At 38.8% G+C, this 20,449-nt stretch overlaps 2 protein-coding genes and 1 long non-coding RNA gene across 4 annotated transcripts in view; 1 reads left to right on the top strand and 2 right to left on the bottom strand.

Annotated features, from left to right (window-relative positions):
- The window catches only part of ndnl2 (necdin-like 2), a 32,487-nt gene extending 20,806 nt beyond the window's left edge, over positions 1-11,681 (top strand). The window contains exons 7-11 of the mRNA XM_056733898.1: positions 8,315-8,394; positions 10,161-10,203; positions 10,280-10,342; positions 10,609-10,723; positions 11,488-11,681. Coding sequence (XP_056589876.1) covers positions 8,315-8,394; positions 10,161-10,203; positions 10,280-10,342; positions 10,609-10,723; positions 11,488-11,559 — 373 coding nt within the window. The 3' untranslated portion in view covers positions 11,560-11,681. The remainder of the gene's footprint in view (positions 1-8,314; positions 8,395-10,160; positions 10,204-10,279; positions 10,343-10,608; positions 10,724-11,487) is intronic.
- LOC130409735 (uncharacterized) lies at positions 4,178-6,338 on the bottom strand. Its single transcript, XR_008904892.1, has 3 exons — positions 5,954-6,338; positions 4,280-4,366; positions 4,178-4,203 (listed from the first exon to the last, which is right to left on the bottom strand). It is a non-coding gene; the product is annotated as an uncharacterized LOC130409735 (long non-coding RNA).
- A 4,008-nt stretch (positions 11,682-15,689) lies between the features above and the next one.
- On the bottom strand, positions 15,690-20,399 carry spata2 (spermatogenesis associated 2). 2 transcript variants are annotated; one of them, XM_056733896.1, is made up of 3 exons: positions 20,257-20,399; positions 17,827-18,498; positions 15,690-17,666 (listed from the first exon to the last, which is right to left on the bottom strand). In XM_056733896.1, the coding sequence occupies exons 2-3, from the start codon at positions 18,136-18,138 to the stop codon at positions 16,422-16,424; spliced, it is 1,557 nt and encodes a 518-aa protein (XP_056589874.1). In that variant the 5' UTR covers positions 18,139-18,498; positions 20,257-20,399; the 3' UTR covers positions 15,690-16,421. The 2 variants fall into 2 exon arrangements, with proteins under 2 accessions (XP_056589874.1, XP_056589875.1); XM_056733897.1 differs by lacking the exon at positions 20,257-20,399 and adding an exon at positions 20,021-20,246.
- Between the last annotated feature and the right edge of the window lie 50 nt (positions 20,400-20,449).

Consider the following 20,449-nt stretch of genomic DNA (forward strand, 5'->3'; position numbering starts at 1 on the left):
CAAAAACCTACTGCTAAGTCAAATACAAAGACATTTTGTGTCCTCATAAACCAAATCATGTCCTCTTAATCCATGAGAAAACACACACAAGTGTTATAAAGCAATAGTCTACTGCTAAGTCCCATTTACTAGCAATAAGATAACTCAATTAAGTTTGATGCTCATTTGGTGCAAAAAATGACAAAACTATAAACAAACCTTTGTAGGAGATGTGATGTCACATGCCCTCATGGCTGGAGCGACAGGCTCATGAAGGTGCTGAAAGACAAACAAAGAGAATGAAGTAATGATGAGACATTCAGCTGTGTAGTCAAAGCCTTAATAACTCTTCTGAAACCAAATTATGGGAAAATATACACAGGTGTTATAAAGCAAAAACCTACTGCTAAGTCAAATACAAAGACATTTTGTGTCCTCATAAACCAAATCATGTCCTCTTAACCCATGAGAAAACACACACAAGTGTTATAAAGCAATAGTCTACTGCCAACTCACATGTTAAGTAATTTTGTGTCCTCATGAACCAAATCAAATCCTCATAAATTATGGGAAAACACACACAACTGTGAAAAAGCAATAGTCTACTGCGAAGTCACATACAAAGGCATTTTGTGTTCTCATTAAGTAAATTGTGTCCTCTTAACCCATGAGAAAACACACACAAGTGTTATAAAGCAAAAGTCTACTGCTAAGTACTATTTAGTAGCAATAAGAGAACAATTTAAATAAGAGAAATTTAGTTTGACGCTCATTCGGTTAAAAAAATGACAAAACTATAAACAAACCTCTGTAGGAGACCTGATGTCACATGCCGTCATGGCTGGACCGACAGGCTCATGAAGGTGCTGAAAGACAAAAAAAGAGAAAGAAGGAATAATAAGACATTCAGCTGTGTAGTCAAAGCCTTAATAACTCTTCTGAAACCAAATTATGGGAAAATATACACAGGTGTTATAAAGCAAAAACCTACTGCTAAGTCAAATACAAAGACATTTTGTGTCCTCATAAACCAAATCATGTCCTCATAACCCATGAGAAAACACACACAAGTGTTATAAAGCAATAGTCTACTGCCAAGTCACATGTTAAGTAATTTTGTGTCCTCATGAACCAAATCAAATCCTCATAAATTATGGGAAAACACACACAACTGTGAAAAAGCAATAGTCTACTGCGAAGTCACATACAAAGACATTTTGTGTTCTCATTAAGTAAATTGTGTCCTCTTAACCCAGGAGAAAACACACACAAGTGTTATAAAGCAAAAGTCTACTGCTAAGTACTATTTAGTAGCAATAAGAGAACAATTTAAATAAGAGCAATTTAGTTTGACGCTCATTCGGTTAAAAAATGACAAAACTATAAACAAACCTCTGTAGGAGACCTGATGTCACATGCTGTCATGGTTGGACCGACAGGCTCATGAAGGTGCTGAAAGACAAACAAAGAGAAAGAAGAAATAATGAGACATTCAGCTGTGTAGTCAAAGCCTTAATAACTCTTCTGAAACCAAATTATGAGAAAACAAACACAAGTGTCTAAAAGCAAAAGTCTACTGCTAAGTAACATTCACAGGGGTTTGTGTCTTCATGAACCAAATCATATCCTCATAAATTATGAGAAAACACACACAAGTGTTATAAAGCAATAGTCTACTGCTAAGTCCCATTTACTAGCAATAAGATAACTCAATTAAGTTTGATGCTCATTTGGTGCAAAAAATGACAAAACTATAAACAAACCTTTGTAGGAGATGTGATGTCACATGCCCTCATGGCTGGAGCGACAGGCTCATGAAGGTGCTGAAAGACAAACAAAGAGAATGAAGTAATAATAAGACATTCAGCTGTGTAGTCAAAGCCTTAATAACTCTTCTGAAACCAAATTATGGGAAAATATACACAGGTGTTATAAAGCAAAAACCTACTGCTAAGTCAAATACAAAGACATTTTGTGTCCTCATAAACCAAATCATGTCCTCTTAACCCATGAGAAAACACACACAAGTGTTATAAAGCAATAGTCTACTGCCAACTCACATGTTAAGTAATTTTGTGTCCTCATGAACCAAATCAAATCCTCATAAATTATGGGAAAACACACACAACTGTGAAAAAGCAATAGTCTACTGCGAAGTCACATACAAAGGCATTTTGTGTTCTCATTAAGTAAATTGTGTCCTCTTAACCCATGAGAAAACACACACAAGTGTTATAAAGCAAAAGTCTACTGCTAAGTACTATTTAGTAGCAATAAGAGAACAATTTAAATAAGAGAAATTTAGTTTGACGCTCATTCGGTTAAAAAAATGACAAAACTATAAACAAACCTCTGTAGGAGACCTGATGTCACATGCCGTCATGGCTGGACCGACAGGCTCATGAAGGTGCTGAAAGACAAAAAAAGAGAAAGAAGGAATAATAAGACATTCAGCTGTGTAGTCAAAGCCTTAATAACTCTTCTGAAACCAAATTATGGGAAAATATACACAGGTGTTATAAAGCAAAAACCTACTGCTAAGTCAAATACAAAGACATTTTGTGTCCTCATAAACCAAATCATGTCCTCATAACCCATGAGAAAACACACACAAGTGTTATAAAGCAATAGTCTACTGCCAAGTCACATGTTAAGTAATTTTGTGTCCTCATGAACCAAATCAAATCCTCATAAATTATGGGAAAACACACACAACTGTGAAAAAGCAATAGTCTACTGCGAAGTCACATACAAAGACATTTTGTGTTCTCATTAAGTAAATTGTGTCCTCTTAACCCAGGAGAAAACACACACAAGTGTTATAAAGCAAAAGTCTACTGCTAAGTACTATTTAGTAGCAATAAGAGAACAATTTAAATAAGAGCAATTTAGTTTGACGCTCATTCGGTTAAAAAATGACAAAACTATAAACAAACCTCTGTAGGAGACCTGATGTCACATGCTGTCATGGTTGGACCGACAGGCTCATGAAGGTGCTGAAAGACAAACAAAGAGAAAGAAGAAATAATGAGACATTCAGCTGTGTAGTCAAAGCCTTAATAACTCTTCTGAAACCAAATTATGAGAAAACAAACACAAGTGTCTAAAAGCAAAAGTCTACTGCTAAGTAACATTCACAGGGGTTTGTGTCTTCATGAACCAAATCATATCCTCATAAATTATGAGAAAACACACACAAGTGTTATAAAGCAATAGTCTACTGCTAAGTCCCATTTACTAGCAATAAGATAACTCAATTAAGTTTGATGCTCATTTGGTGCAAAAAATGACAAAACTATAAACAAACCTTTGTAGGAGATGTGATGTCACATGCCCTCATGGCTGGAGCGACAGGCTCATGAAGGTGCTGAAAGACAAACAAAGAGAATGAAGTAATAATAAGACATTCAGCTGTGTAGTCAAAGCCTTAATAACTCTTCTGAAACCAAATTATGGGAAAATATACACAGGTGTTATAAAGCAAAAACCTACTGCTAAGTCAAATACAAAGACATTTTGTGTCCTCATAAACCAAATCATGTCCTCATAACCCACGAGAAAACACACACAAGTGTTATAAAGCAATAACCTAGTGCTAAGTCCCATTTGATAGCAATAAGAGAACTCAATTTAGTTTGACGCTCATTCGGTTAAAAAAATGACCAAACTATAAACAAACCTCTGTAGGAGACCTGATGTCACATGCAGTCATGGCTGGACCGACAGGCTCATGAAGGTGCTGAAAGACAAACAAAGAGAAAGAAGGAATAATAAGACATTCAGCTGTGTAGTCAAAGCCTTAATAACTCTTCTGAAACCAAATTATGAGAAAATATACACAAGTGTTATAAAGCAAAAACCTACTGCTAAGTCAAATACAAAGACATTTTGTGTCCTCATAAACCAAATCATGTCCTCATAACCCATGAGAAAACACACACATGTTAAAAAGCAATAGTCTACTGCCAAGTCACATTTAAAGACATTTTGTGTCCTCATAAACTAAATTGTGTCCTCTTAACCCATCAGAAAACACACAGAAGTGTTATAAAGCAAAAGTCTACTGCTAAATCCTATTTAGTAGCAATAAGAGAACAATTTAAATAAGAGCAATTTAGTTTGACGCTCATTCGGTTAAAAAAAATGACAAAACTATAAACAAACCTCTGTAGGAGACCTGATGTCACATGCTGTCATGGTTGGAGCAACGGGCTCATGAAGGTTCTGAGAGACAGAAGCAAAGCTGAAGTAATAAGATTATATTAGTAAATTACTTTATTTAAATTAAAATATACTCTACCTTGTAATGTTCCTGTCCATGGCGAGAACGCCATGGCAAGTTATGTCCTCCATAATCGTATAATATTTCTTCACCTGCATCGATGTCCTTGATTGCAAACAAACATAGATGTGGCTTTCCATCAACATCTAGAATTTTCCTCATTTTTGCATTTGGCTTCTCATCATCGTTAACAAGTCGACCGAGTGAGCCATTATCATAAGAGGCATCAATGCTATAGGGAAAAAACATTGACAACCGAGTGTTAAATTGGTTTCAGAGTAAAGAAATACGTTTAAAAAAAATGCATCATGATGCAGAAGTGTTAACATACAGTAAAATTCAGGCTACTTACCAGTAGTTATGCCCTAGGTGGTTAAAAAAGTATGCATATTCATTTAATATGTCTTCAAAATCCCCTTTCTCAATTAAAGTTCCTCTGTATTCAAGAATGAAGGAACCTTTTACAATAAGGGTATTTGCAAATACTCCCCGACCTGAATGACAAAAAACAACAGGCAACAGTTAAACATTTTTATTAAAAATATATATTTATTAAAGTATTTTTTTATTTAAAAAAATATGAAATTATGTTTTAATAATAAATATTTTTATTAACTTATTTATTATTAATTCAAGTAATTTTTATGGTGTGAAATTGAGCATCTCTCTGTTTGATTGTTGTTCAAGTATATTCATTCTTATTATTATAGGGCAATAGCACATGTGCCACGATGATTAGACTACGTATAGTCTGTCAGTTCAAATCAGATTTTTGTGCATAATCAGTTTCAAGCTACATTCACATGTGGTTTAAAATCCTTTTCAAATTGCATTTCTGGAAATCAGTTTCAGTCCGAAAAAGATAGATTGAGTTTGAGTTTCTTTTGGCTAACGTTACGTTCTTTCTCCACGTGAAACAACACATTTAAACGTAAACATGTCAGATGTCAATGCATATATTGTTGTCGGTCTGCTGGATTACTGAAAAGAGCCCCGTATTCCAGCCTCATACGCTTCAGCAGCAGTTTCATTAGACATAGTAATCCAGCGCATCGGCTACACGTCATGATTTTGTTAGAAAAATGTACATTGTTCAACTCTATACAATGTTGTTCTGACTGATCACCGTATGACTTCACCATTCTACGAGAGCGACAAAGCAGTGTGCTGTGGAATCCTTCTCACAGTACTGCGATGTCATACACCGGTCGGTTTGCACAGCCGTGCATAAAGTTTAACTCTACCTTGTCAATATAATGCCATTGTCATAGAAACCAAATCAGATACTGCAAAAAAACGAGTCACTGGATCTGAACAATTGCTGTACACAGTTTGGACAATCAATCATTTAAATTAGATTCCAATCTTCTATGCCCAAAAATCTGATTTGCAGTGACAGTCTGAACTAAGCTTAAGTTCTACAGAAGAGTGCAAACTAACTATAAATGGGGTTGATTTCATTTGCTAACATGAAAAAACTATAATTTTACAATATTCCATAACAATTGTTAATAAATGCTTGTTGTTTCTAATTGTAATTTCATGTATACCTTGAAGTAGCATTTGACCCTGACAGTTAGTGTAACTACATTAAATCCCTGGTGAATGGTCAGGAATATGGACTGAAAAAAAATCTTTAAAAAATATAGTAGAATTTAACTAATCAAGATAAGGTTTACAAAAAACACTCACCTTTGGCGGGATTAATGTATCGCTCTGATATTATGTTTTTGTCTTTCCCCATTTTCACATGGTGTATGGCATCTTTGAGAGGATTTAATCCTCTGCCACGTCTCATCATTCGACTCACTACAAAATACAATGCAAAGTCAATCTTTATAAACAGTATTATATTAATAACATGCTTAAGTTGTTTGTTGTTTGAAATACACTCCCTTTTAAACTCGTAGTTATTGAATGTTGAACTATTTTATCATTACAATTACATAAACCGCTCTACGAAATGTCCTACGTTATAAATCCCATATCAACCAGTTTAATTATAGATGAATAGACACGAAATAACTTTTCATTATATCACATAAGCGATATATAATTACATAAATCACATTAAACATTTTTCACTCTTGAACTGACCAACGTGTGTGAATCAAGGTCGCTATGGGAGCGAGCAGCATCACGTGTTACAGAACGCATTAACCAGCAGTAACCAGCTAAACCTTCAAGCCGTCCCGTTACGATTATTTTAAATCACGCGACCAAGAGACATTTTGTGGACTTTATGCTTATTCTCTACAGTGTTTTATATTTGAACTTCGATAAATAATTAAATAAAAGTATATCGTATGAGTGTTTAGACGATCTGACATATTAGCAGTTTGCTCCGCACAAGGGGACGACACCACTTTTCCTTACATTTCTGAATAATTACCTTCATCTTTCTTAATAATTACATTCGATATCAACTTACTTTTCTACATCACATTTATGTAACATTAGAAGTTGATTCTAGAAGCTGCGGCATCTGAAGCTGCAGCTTCTCATAGGGCATCAATACAGTTTTATATTACATTAAAACAAATCACATTAAATAAATATTTGACATCTGAAATTAACATCGACAAATGGCGCCAGTTGTACATAACTAACTCGAAATACCAACAAGGACAGGAGAAGGTCGATTTAAGTCGATAAAAATAAAAATTAAAAATATGACGACACTCTTTTACATCCACTAAGGGGATAAGCCACGAATTTCTAAAATGTAAAAATATAAAGATATTAAGGACTTACTTCTCTTCGAAGACTCCGTTGTTCACTCCGGTGCGGCGACTCTTCATTTGGGCAGCCAACGCGCGAACTGCGTAGCTGGTAACTTCCGCCAAACGCTTATGGCGCGAATGTGTGTGTAATTTGGCGCCAGGTGTATAACTTTGCAATATCAAATCCCTCCTACAGGGGCACTGTTTTAAGTTTACGCAGACACATCATGGTTTAAAAGACCATATTTATAAAGCTACTAAAAAGGGTAGGTAGTGTAATAGAAGTAAAATAGTAACACTAATCAATAAACTACTGCATTTAGTAATCATAAACACATTAATAACAATTTTATTAATTATTTGTTAATAATTATGACAATTTAAATTTCCAGAATTAAGAGACCACTAAAAATGGCCTCATAAACCGATTGGTCTCATAATGCTGGTATGTAAACCTGAAAATTGGTTTCATAAACCACATATGCCAACACACACAGAGTCACACACACACACACACACAGAGTCACACACACACACACAGAGTCACACACACACACACACACACACACAGAGTCACACACACACACACACACACACACACAGAGTCACACACACACACACAGAGTCACACACACACACACAGAGTCACACACACACACACAGAGTCACACACACACACACACAGAGTCACACACACAGAGTCACACACACACACACAGAGTCACACACACACACACAGAGTCACACACACAGAGTCACACACACACACACAGAGTCACACACACACAGAGTCACACACACACACACACACAGAGTCACACACACACACAGAGTCACACACACACACAGAGTCACACACACACACAGAGTCACACACACACACAGAGTCACACACACACACAGAGTCACACACACACACACACACACAGAGTCACACACAGAGTCACACACACACACACACACAGAGTCACACACACACACACACACAGAGTCACACACACACACAGAGTCACACACACACACACAGAGTCACACACACACACACAGAGTCACACACACACACACAGAGTCACACACACACACACAGAGTCACACACACACACACAGAGTCACACACACACACACAGAGTCACACACACAGAGTCACACACACACACACAGAGTCACACACACACACACACACACACACACACAGAGTCACACACACACACACACACAGAGTCACACACACACACACACACACAGAGTCACACACACACACACACAGAGTCACACACACACGGTCGGACAGGTTTCTGTCTTTTGACTCTTCTGTTTTTTAACCACACAGGTGTCCTGGAAACCCAAAGACCGGTCTTCTGTTTGTCATCCTCAGCATCATTTTTATGAAGGGAGGTGTTGCCAAAGAGAGTGAGTGAATAACTGTTACTGATAGAGTCTTTACCCGTGAACCTGTCACAGTTGTGCCAATATTAGGTATAAAGGAATGGGAAGTTTAAAGGAATAGTTCATGTCATCTCAGATGTATATGTCATCCTTTCCCCAGCCGAACACAAAGACTATGTTTACATGCACCCTCATAATGTGATTATAATAGGATTTTGGCAATACTGCGTCTACACTTCACCTCATGTAAACGCCATCATTCATCTAAATAATGTGATTAAGCTCATAATTGAAACAACACATGTGGTGTACGCCGGCAATAAGAAGGCATGTAAGCACCTTAATCGCATTTATGCTGCTCTGATCAAGGTGCGCATTTTCATCATATGTCTGTTTATCACAGCGCATTGAAGAACTATGAAACACATCCGGAGGAAAGCGTTCCGCATTTGACACGATTCATGCAAATATATTAAAACCATTGGCAGTAACACACTACTGCACCCGAGAGCATCGTTTGTGTTGTGTATTAAAGCGAATAATCAGAATAATTCAAACTGAATGTAAACGGGGGTGAAGAGGTTTGCATTACATATTTCAAAATGTACTTGATGTTTGTATATTGATTTTGTGTCATTATAAATAACATTTGCACCATTTTTATGAAAGTTAAGACTGAAGGTGTTATGGAAATGTCAAATGGTGTAACTGCTGTTTTATCAACCGAGATATTATTGAACCATACACATAAAAATGAATTATTTATTTTAAAATATTACACGAAAAGAGATTTTATGAGAGTTATCTCTACATTTTCATGTAATGTTTTTCTTTGCAAGGTTTATTTGGACGTGTTCTGAAAACACCTTTGTTTTCGAAATAATTTTTGATGAATTTTGTAAAAACTGTTAAAAACATATTAATACACTAAACTAGAACTCTTAAATTAGATAGACTTGTCCTTTGTTCCACATTGATTTCCAGCATATAATTTTATATTTTATGAAAAACAAACACTGATCATGTATTAGTGTTGGGTGATAATCCCTATAGTCAGACGGTTCTATCGCCAGCCTGGATTACAAAAACACGATTGTATTGAGGGGCGGAGCAATTTATACATTATCATCTATGAAATGCTTAGTGTTTTAAAACTGTGGCACCTGATGACGACAATTGTAGAAACCCTAACAGCTAACAAAACACATTGACATCCATTAAAAAAAACTAGCACATGGACTCCTTTACTGCGTTCTGTTGAAGCGTTAGCATTAGCTGTTATGCTTTATGGCTTAAGGTTGAAGGCTTTCCATTTAGTGTCTTTGGCGTTTCCTGCACCTGGAAAGTGAGACCTAGCGCTAGCGGGGCAGTACTGATGACATTTTCCAAAAATAAACCGTGGCGCCCCGTCCGGCATAATGAATATAGGGGAAACACTGTCATGCATTCATGAAGTCTGAAACAAAGAGCACAAAACTCTGTTAAACTAGGAAAAGGTGAACATGGCGCAGTCATTAGGTGTGTGCGCTCCTTTCTGACGGACAAAGACTGGAATCAGCTCAGAATTTAAAAGGTAATATAATATTAAATGCAGATTGGATTAAAAATATTGATGTTGACTCTGAGCGTGGAATACATTGACCAATCGCGAAAGGCCAAGTTCATTGACCAATATGGGCATTGAGCAAGATGAGGAAAGACATACACGTCCTGTGAACTAGTGCTTTAATGACACACTTCTAGAAACAAAGCGGTCGTTGTTGTTGTTGATGATGTTTGTGTTTTTTCAGATCTTGTGTGGAACACTCTGAAGAAGCTGCGTGTGGATTCTGGGTAGGTAGAAACTCATTTTTTGAACTCACCACTGGTTTGTTGTTCTGTAATGTCTGACACTCACGTCTCCTGACAGAGAGAAGCACGACGAGTTCAGTGATGTAAAGAAGCTGGTGACGGACGAGTTTGTTCGTCAGAAGTGAGTGAAACTCTTTAATTTGGTATTGATCTGTTAGCTCAGGTGGTAAAGCAGGTGACTGATGACGATGGTGTGTTCAGAGCTTCTGCTCCTAAGACCATGAGCAGATGGTTTATATCACACCGTACAGAATAAAGGAGTTGTGTGGAGCGGCGGAGGAAAAATCATTCTCATCCTCATCAAATGACTCCTGACATATATATTAAACCTATCAAAGCAGATTGATCCGTGTGCTGTTAAGATCTGACATTGACATGTGACTGTAGATATCTGGAGTACGTGAAGATCCCTCACACTGAGCCGGTGGAGTTTGAGTTTCGCTGGGGTCTGAGGGCTGACATCGAGCTGTCCAAACTCAAACTGCTGGAGTTTGTCGCTGAGGTTTGTTTCCTTCATCCGTACATTTTAAATGTATTGCACTGATCCAGCTCAAACGCTTTCCTCATGAAATATATCAATTCAAGTTCTCGTGTCTTGTTCATATTTGATCTTAAATTGTAAAAATACTGTACACGTGTGTGTGACCCTGGAACACACAAAACCAGTCCTAAGGGTCCATTTTAGGAAATTGAGATGTTGACATCATCTGAAAGTTGAATAAAAGGGGTTAGGATAGGCTTTCTTTTCATGGGAAACATTCATGAATATATGAGAAAATAGCAAGTAGAACAGACCTTCCCGAAAACTTTCCTCTGGATTCACAAGACTTGGTAAACGTCAGATATCGTAGTTAAATGTGTGTATGTTAATGAATTCCAATCATTCATAAAAGACAGAGCAAAAGAACTTGTTAAATCTCATTATGATACATAGTGCAATACAATGATTTGTCATCAGTTTGTCTAAAAGAACACAGAATGGTAAATGTTTTGCGCATCTCATGTTCATCTTGATCAAACGTCGCATCTTATTCCTAAATAGAAAGTAAATCATTGCAGTACGTTTGTTTCGAGAGGGCTCATTAATTATTTCTAGTCAATATTTCATATCCAATAATAAATCATAAGGAAATAAGCGGGCTAATGTACAGTCAGTGCTCTGCTTTACATGGAGTCCTGATCCCCCTAAACATGATCCCTTACATGACAACACACAGAAACAAACCCTGGTCATGATTCATGATTCATTTGTTTGTGTGTTTTCAGCTTCACGATCAGGATCCTCAGAGCTGGACTCAGCAGTTCAGAGAGGCCAGCGCTTCAGAGAGCAGAACTTGAGCAGCTTCTCTCTCTCACTCTTATTACACACAACACACCTTCCATAGTTTAGTTACAATATCTGTACAAATTCAAATTGTAATATTAATTGTTTATAATAAAAATAAAGTTAATTTACTATATTCGAGGTAATTGGTTTTATTTATTTTATTATGTGTTCCTGTGGCTCAGTGGTTAGAGCATGATGCTTACAACACCAAGGGTTTGATCCCAGGGGATTCCACATGGTCAGAAACAAATTTATAATATAATACAATCAATGTAAGTGGCTTTGCGTCTGCCAAAAGCATGAATATAAAATTATAATTTGAAATCACATCAATCATTCAGGGGCCCCTGGGGACAAGTATCTTATAGACCCCTATTTACAAAACATTTATTTGACCACTAAGCTCTTCTGAACACCTGTAAAAGTATTAAGCTAAGAGCTTCCTCTTCAAAACTATTCACAGCGCTGCTGAGAGCGACTTTTACTAAGGGTAGGTTAGATCAAATGTTTTTATGAAAACGAGCCCTGATATGAATCTTCTCCCCAGTAAAAAATAAATGATGTGCATTTTAAAGTTAAATGCATCAGTCTGGTGTATTTTGAGAACAAATATCTTGAATACAATTGTGTGCTATAGTAGTAAAAGAGTAAAAGCTAATAAAAATGATGCAAAGCGGTTACCCTTTGTAAAACTGCCTTAAATACAGAATTATTATTGATTATAAAATTCCTCCTAGAAACAAAATGTAATACAATATATTACATAATATAATTAAAGTGCATCTATTTCTTAATAGCCTATATGAAAAGTGGCAATTCTTATTCAATTTGATTTACGTAGCGCTTTTCAAAAATGTCATTGTTGCTAAGCAGCTTTAAATACATCATAATTAAAAAAGGGACAAATTAAACACAGTATATGGTATAAAGATACATGATATTATTGCAAGTTTTTCTTTTATCTAATGTACACTGATGAAACTTTACTGAAATAAATGCCATGTTGTATTGTCAGAGACTGTCAATTATTTAATCAAAGTATATCTTAATGTAGCTTTATTATAGTTTTAAATATTGTTATCAAGACTGAAAACCTAAAATCAAAATATACCAGAACAATTTTCAATAATACCAAAACGTGCAGAAAGAAAAGATTTGTTTTTTCTTTGGCCTCTGTATTGATCAATACAGTATATTGTATATATAACAATTATACCATTCTACAGAAGTAAATATGAACAAACAAGGCTGTAAAAATAAAATCTGTATTGTTTCTTTTTTTGATATTTTATTTAAATAATCTACACAATTCCAATATTTCATTTAAGTAAAAAATTTGAAGTGGGGGAATATCACATTGTGAAAAAAAAGTTTTTTCTCTAATACACAATTATTGGCACCCTTCCATATTCTTTTGAGTAAAATATCTCTCACAAATATTTACATTTCTGAGCACACCAAGAATCCCATCCCAGTGCCCTGATCTGAACACTATAGAGAATGAGTGAGATGAACTGAAGATAATAGAGCAATAAAATAGGTGAATGATCTGGAGAAATTCTTTATGGAGGAATGGACTCAGATGACTGTCAATTTATTCTCAACCCTCATCCGACTGAAAAGAAACCACCCAAGAGCTGTTTGTCTTATAAATTAGATTTTGATCTGGGACCGGTTGCACCAGTTGAGCGTAAGTTACAACTAAGTCGCTATTTGACTTAAACGGGCACTAAGTTACTTACGCAGCACTAATATTTTTGAGTTGCACCATTCAACTTTGTTGAAGCGCAATCTTACGTATAAACTAAATATTTACGGAAGTCTCCCGTCAGGAGTAACTGTAGGAATAAAATAGTGGACTCACTAAACAGTATAAGCACTGGACATTCTTCAATGATTAACGCATGATAAAGTTGACATTTACACTCACTTACCTTTTAAAACAGAGAACATTATGTGATGACATTATATTTTTGACTGCTCTGACAAGAAGCCTCCATGTGATGTTATATCTGCCTGTGTTGTGCACGTCAAAATAAAATCATCTTTTTATTTCATTTGCAGTAACATGAAATCACATAATTGCATGTCATTTATTATTGGGTTAATTATGCTCTATTGTTTTTAATCAGCATTTGTTTATTAATCTAATATGAAATATATTATTCATAGACTGGTGGTTTTGTATTTAATTTAATTTAACCGTTATTATGTGAGCCTCTAGTGTGGACCTTCACATGTAAGAAAGAACTCATGAACTGCAGGAGCAACTCTACCCTGAACATTTCAGCGCCAATACCAATCAAACACAACTGAAGCATCTCATTAAGTTTCAATCACAAGCAGGTGTGCTGACATCTCAGTCTGCAGGAGGATGGTTGGAGGTCCCTGACTAAGAATATATCACAGAAAGATACACACAGTGAACTAAAAAACAATACAGATTCAAGCTCTGAATGTCAATTTCAAGAAGAGCATTGTATGTTTTTGAACAGTTTTGAAAAAGCAAAGATATTGAAGCATAAGTTTCAGTTCTTAATGTCTATTTGGAGGAGAGCATGACAGATTTAGTTGTATGAAGTTAATAAATAAAGATTCATTTTTTAAACGGATGGGTCAAAACTTATACCCCCCCAAAAATCGTACAATCCCCAGTTTAAAATAAGAAATCCAGGACATGATTATAAGTAAATATCCTTCATACAAGTGCTTACCTGTTGCAGTATGATCTCTCTGTGTATCTGTAAATGAGATAAACTGAAACGCTTAGTTTTTAGCATGTTGGACCGGACAGAAGACGAGCAGCAGCACAAATATGAACATGGAAATATGAACTGGTAAAACAACTAGACTCAGACAAGGAAAAGTTTTCCTGCGGACAGATACTTATATTATACACAGCGAGGTGTTTACTGACACAAGTGATTATTTTGTCTAATTTTCTTCTGTTTGTAGTGAAAAGAAGCGAGTTAAAGGTGCAGTTTGTAAACCCGCCGCTAGACGGCGCACGATCAAAACAACAACAACAACAACAATGCTGTAGCTTGATGGCAGTGAAAGAGCCAGGAATGATGGGATCTGTTGTCTTTAACTCCATCACTGATGACCATCAATCAGAAGGGAACGAGAAATCATGTTATCGGATGAGGTAAAGTAATACATTTTTATAAATGTTGCAAATAATTGTGGTCCATAAATAAGTGAGTGCTCAAAACAAGTGAGTGGCTTGATAGACGCTAGACACCACTTCGACTTTGACCACGACACTGTTGTCATGCGGTTTCTACATCAGTAAAAATTGGTAACAAAGGGGAACGCGGATATGACGACATTGACCCGTGTCACTGTTTAGAATAGATTTAGATGTTTAGATGTGACATGAAATTTCTCATGAGTACAAGCAGTTGGAAAAATTTGAGATATTTTAAGTACTCAGCTGAACAAAATTTATAACACTAGCCTAGTGGTGTTTGGATATTTTACTGCAAAATTCTTTCAAACTGCACCTTTAAAGCTTTTCAGGTTTTGACTGAACTCACAGCAGACAAACAACAGTGCTTTTCGAAGAGTTTTATTCTATAAAATCATCGCTGTTTATCCATTTATTTGTATAATTAGTAGACTTTCAGTGAGAAACATTTGTCCAGTAGCTCTTGCCTGTCCTTCCCAGCCTCACAAGCTCTTCATAAAGATCAAACTTGACTTCTGCAATGACTAAAGCTTTGTTAAAGGCATGCCAGGGTCCAAAGGTCAAACTCACTTTCAGCTTATGTGAGTGTTTGGCACACGGCACTTTTAACTGGTTAATCACCGGCTGTGAGGTCCAGTCACGCAGACATGATGGGAACACATACGGCCTTCACGTCTTGTGCACGCTGTTGTATCCCTGACGGGTTATTTGGCCCTTACTTTAGACAGACATGAAGCATCGAGTCCTGAATTTGTGCGCCTTCCGGCAACATGGGGATATCAAACAAAAGTAACACAGAGAATTACACACCAGACACTTTATGTTGCTTGCGGCAAATAGAAGGTATACCGCACAGATGAAATGAGTCAAATCAGTCCAATGTTATGAGCGTGTGCCAGTGTAATGACTTGAATGTTTACAGTGATGAGAGTAAGATTATCCCTCCGCATAGTACATGAAGGAGAATCACAACTGTGCTTTATTGTCAGGAAAATAGTGTCACACTGCCAAAAATACTTACTAATCACAAATCTTTTACTGGTATAAGGATGAATATGAACATGTTTTTGTGAGATCCTGCCAGTCATAATACTCCACATAGCCATCATGTGATACAAGGTCAATGTATCAAACGAACATTTGTTCAAAAGTATCTCAAATGAATTAAGTGCAAGGATAATGTAAAAGAAAACTTGCATTGACAACGTGTTATGGAAATCAATTTGGCGAATACTGAGCATGTAGCTTGAATAATATGCCAGTGGCCTCTGGTTTGATTTTCAACAGCAGCGTTATGAACAGCACAGGCCCAGTTCTTGAGTGAACCGTCAAAACATTTCACCTTCTGATGCAGATTCACAACCTGCTGGGAAACCAGCTAGTAGACCGACAGCTTCACAACTAAAGTGTATATCTATATGTGTGTGTGTGTGGATTATGTTCTTCCAGTGTAGTTTTAAGGTTGTTCACCTCACACAACAAGTTTCAAGTTCTTGGATTCAATTCAAGGGAAAGTCTAACCAGAAGCCGCTGTTGGAAGGATTTTCTCTGGTCATATAGCAATTTATTCTTCACTGTTATTGATCAAACACGGCTACTGAGGGGTAGAAAATCAGGTAATAGCGAAAGGAAACTTCTGTTAACAAAAAGAAAAATAAATAACAAATCAACTGCCGTCCTGGTCTATCGATATACGAGGTGAGATATGGTGCCAGATTTGAAATTGAGCTGGTGATTGGGCAGAAAGTTATGGTGAGGGTTCTTGCGTGTACACATATCGCTGGCATAAAGGCCAATGCACGGGTCGCACGACACCTTGGAGCAGTTCACGCAGGTGTAGGAGGCCCCTGGCTTGTTGCAGAAGCCGCAGCGGGAGCCGGCCACACTCAGACGCTCACCCCCGCCGCCCACCGAAGTCACTGGCTTGCTGGGAAACAGCTTTACACTCGTCACAGTTTTGTCCAGCAGCAGTGCGTGGGGAAGAGGGTGCGGGTGGGTGTGACAGTAGACGGACAGCTTCTCCTTCACGGGCATATAGCCCTCCGGAGGTCGGGACGCTTTCGTGTAGTCCTGGTAGCCGCAACAAGGCGCCGGCTCCACCGAGTGACAGGATGAACACAGGATCATGTCGCACCTCTGGCAAGAAGAGAGCGACGGGCAACCCACGCCACAGCCCTGGCACTTCATCATGTGACCCTTTAGAACCCAAGTGTCCCGTGATTCTCGTGGCTCCCGACTCGGTGGCCTGGAGGGCGTCTGATGGCTAGCCGCCCCTCGCTCAGTGTACAGGTCCACCTCGTCCAGGGAGGACAAGTGGTAGGGATAAGGCTCGGATGGAGGCGACTGAATAGGGAAGAAGTCGGCTGGAGGGGCCGCCACGGCATACAGCGAGGGGTTAGGACGCAGGATTTCGTCTTTTGCATCCTCTTCTGTGTCGACGAACAGCGGTTCTTTGCGAAGACTGAGCGAGGCCTTCAGCACTGGCTTGCTGGCTTGATGCCAGTGTCCCGCGCCGTCAGTTACATCCACCGACTTGGACGGCCGACCGCTTCGCCGCAGGTGGGCACGTTCCATATCTGCCGGACGCACGGAAAGTCGGGACAAATCGGCAGTGACGCCATCCCGTCTGCGGAGAGCGTCGGCGCAGCCTGCTGCGTCCTCCCTGGTGTTCCTCCTGACCTCCACCACCTCCAGCTCAGAAGCAGAGCCCCGAGATATGGACACTACCTCGGCAAGTAGACGGCATTCGGCCTGGGACAGGAGCAGCTCGAAGGCCAGCTGTCGAAGGTGGGTGCTCGCGCACAGATGATCCCGGCAGTGGTACTGCAGCTCCTGGTCTCTGGAATAGCCCAAGGAACGCAGCAGCAAACGCAGGTCCGCATCTCCTATCACAGACTGTAACTGGTACACGTACGGCCCTGTAAACGTCTTAGAGATAGAAACAAAAGAATAAACTGGCTTTAGTAGATCAAATAACTGTCCCCTAATAAAGGCAGAATGATTTTCCAGCCCCAGGACATCATGAGACACATTTTAATACCAGTGGTGATTGGATGTTGCTCATGATTCCACTCCTTCAGTTACTCACCTTTATGCAACGGAACTCTTTCTTCCACGGAAACAGCAGCAGGTTAGTACAAATGGTTTCCAATGTTGCAAATGCCGTCTGCAAGGTCTGCAGGTTGGCACCCCTCTGAGTCCGCAGCGCATTCTCCACAATGTCATAGAAGGGAACCGCGCGAAAGCGATGCCCCGGGTCCGGTTGATATGAGCCCAGCAGTGCTGTCGCTGCAGAGATCAACGCATCCTCAGTTGTAGCCCCACCAGCTCTCTTCTCAAGCCGATTCTCCAGAGATGCCACATACCTACGGAACAGGTCTTCTCGCAACTTGGCATCCATTAGTGGCAGCGGGCTGCGCACTCTGCAACCTCCTATCTCAGCCCGCAATCCAAGAGCTTCTTTAAGCTGCGCCCCGTGCCATCACAGGACCTCTTTCTCCCACTCCACGCTGGACGACCAAGGAGAATGGTGAAGTCTGGCAGTGCGGCTCTACGTAAGATACGCTGGGTTTAATTTGGCCACGTGCCTCGTCCAAGACTCTTTCCCGCAGTAGTGGACTGCATCTCTGGATGCTTCTTCAGGCAACACAGTTTAAGAGAGAGATGAAGTTTTCTATCTGTCAGGCGTTGGCGGCACTGAAGGTCAGGGTCTGTGGAGGGAGGGGCTCATCGCGCGTGCCATGTTCAACACTGCCAGCTGCTGTAATTACACAAAAACAACACATGTTTGAGCCGCAGCAGCCTCACGGAAATTCATGAATCATAGGGTGGGATGTACCGACAAGGATTAGTGTTAAATATAGAATAAATCACACTTTAAACCTTGTTTAGAAATAATCAGGGTTATATTTAAGACGCGGTTTTAATTTTACAGTAAATCTTGGCTAGGCTTTTGTGAAACTGTGGCACTTCATGATGTCACACGCTAATTAACATATTCATGACGTCATCACATAGTTTTAATGCTGCGTTCGACACACCTCAGAGGTGGGATATTTCCCACCACAAACACGGAAATAACATCTTGATTTACTGACATTAAAAGTATTTTTCTGCTCTGACAGCTGTGTTAGAAAACTGAAATGGAGTGAAAATATTCTGCTTGCTTGGTTTTTTGTCTGTTAACCAAACTTTTAAATCTTCAACCAAAGTTTAAATCCTGACCTGTTGTTTCCCCTCGTTTACGCATTATGTCCGTCTGCTGTCTTGTTTTCTCTTGTATATTAAGTATTGCTCTTCAATAAACTGAACTCTTCAATGACTTGTTGATCTGAACAGTCGATTAATGGGTGGAATACTTGGTAGAATACTCAATGACTAAAATAATCAATAGCTGCAGCTCTAAAGTAGAGAAAGTATAGAGATATTCAAAAGTTTTTATTACATTCATTTTGTAATAACCTGGATTTTTACTACAGTCTTATTATGTTGTCTTATCCATTGCTGTTAGATGACGTTGACTTTGTTGGATGAAGTGTCATTCCAACTGACACCTCACTGTCATGACCACACAATACATCTAGAAATGACGATTAAATGACATAACTGGAATGGTCTCTTCATTTTTGTCTGTGGCTGTGTCTATATACACACTTTTTCTAACTAGTCTGCGTAAAGATATGTTTTGCGTTCCCTTGTAGAACTGTCTATCAAGATTTTGAGCCATGAATTGTGGTTGTGACCGTGGAATGTGTCACTTGTAGTGGAAAGTAAAAGCTTTCTTAGCTTGTGTGTCAGATCTGTTGTCATGTCTTCGCTCGATCGCAGTCTCATATGTTGCGGTTCTAAAAGAGTTCTTCACACGGAGTTAATACTGAATCATCAGATCAAAAGTACATCAACAGACGTGTACACATACCTGCAATGTCTCTAATAAGACTTTTAATTCCCTCATTCAATTCTTTCGTATTGTGTGCTGACGGAGACTGCTTTTAGCAAACAACTAGCATAACATATCGTGTAAATGTGTTCCATCTGCCTAAAAACATGCACGCAGCAGGAAAAACAACAACACGAATGAACAAACTCGTCATGTTCGGGTGCTCGTGAAGCAGTGCGTTACTGGTGACGTGTGTTAGCCACAAAGCTAATCTCACAGTCCCTCGTCCTGACAGTCAATAGCGTTGTCAACGGAGTCTCATCTCATCTCTTAAACAGCATTAATAAATGAACGCGAATAAATGAAGGTCGTCAATCTTCTAGAAATATGTTTCACCTCATACCTGGCAGTATGACCGAAGACATATGCAGTTAGCACTGCATCGCAGCTACGTTAGCGCAGCTGCAGGGCCCTTCAAAAACACACACACGCAAGCACACAACGTCCCACAATCACTACTTTAACAGTAACATCCAAAGAAAATGCACACGTGGATGAATAAAACAACAGTACGATGTCAGGTCAGCGTCCACATCGTCAATGATGCCGCCCTCCTGCTCATCATCCAGCACCGCTTACCTTCATGTTACGCTGGAAATCCCCACCGCCGCACTGCGCATGCGCCACACGAACCCTTTCCCGCAGAATCAGCTTTGAGAATCGTTCAGCGAGTCGGTCTGCTTGAATGATTCTATTCATTGGAGTCGTTGCTCGAAAATGTTCCCAGAAGTCCCCGCGCGGCTTTACTCGCCTACATTATTTTAAGGCTTCA

Source organism: Triplophysa dalaica, chromosome 20 (assembly GCF_015846415.1).
Source record: "Triplophysa dalaica isolate WHDGS20190420 chromosome 20, ASM1584641v1, whole genome shotgun sequence".
NCBI lineage: Eukaryota > Metazoa > Chordata > Actinopteri > Cypriniformes > Nemacheilidae > Triplophysa > Triplophysa dalaica.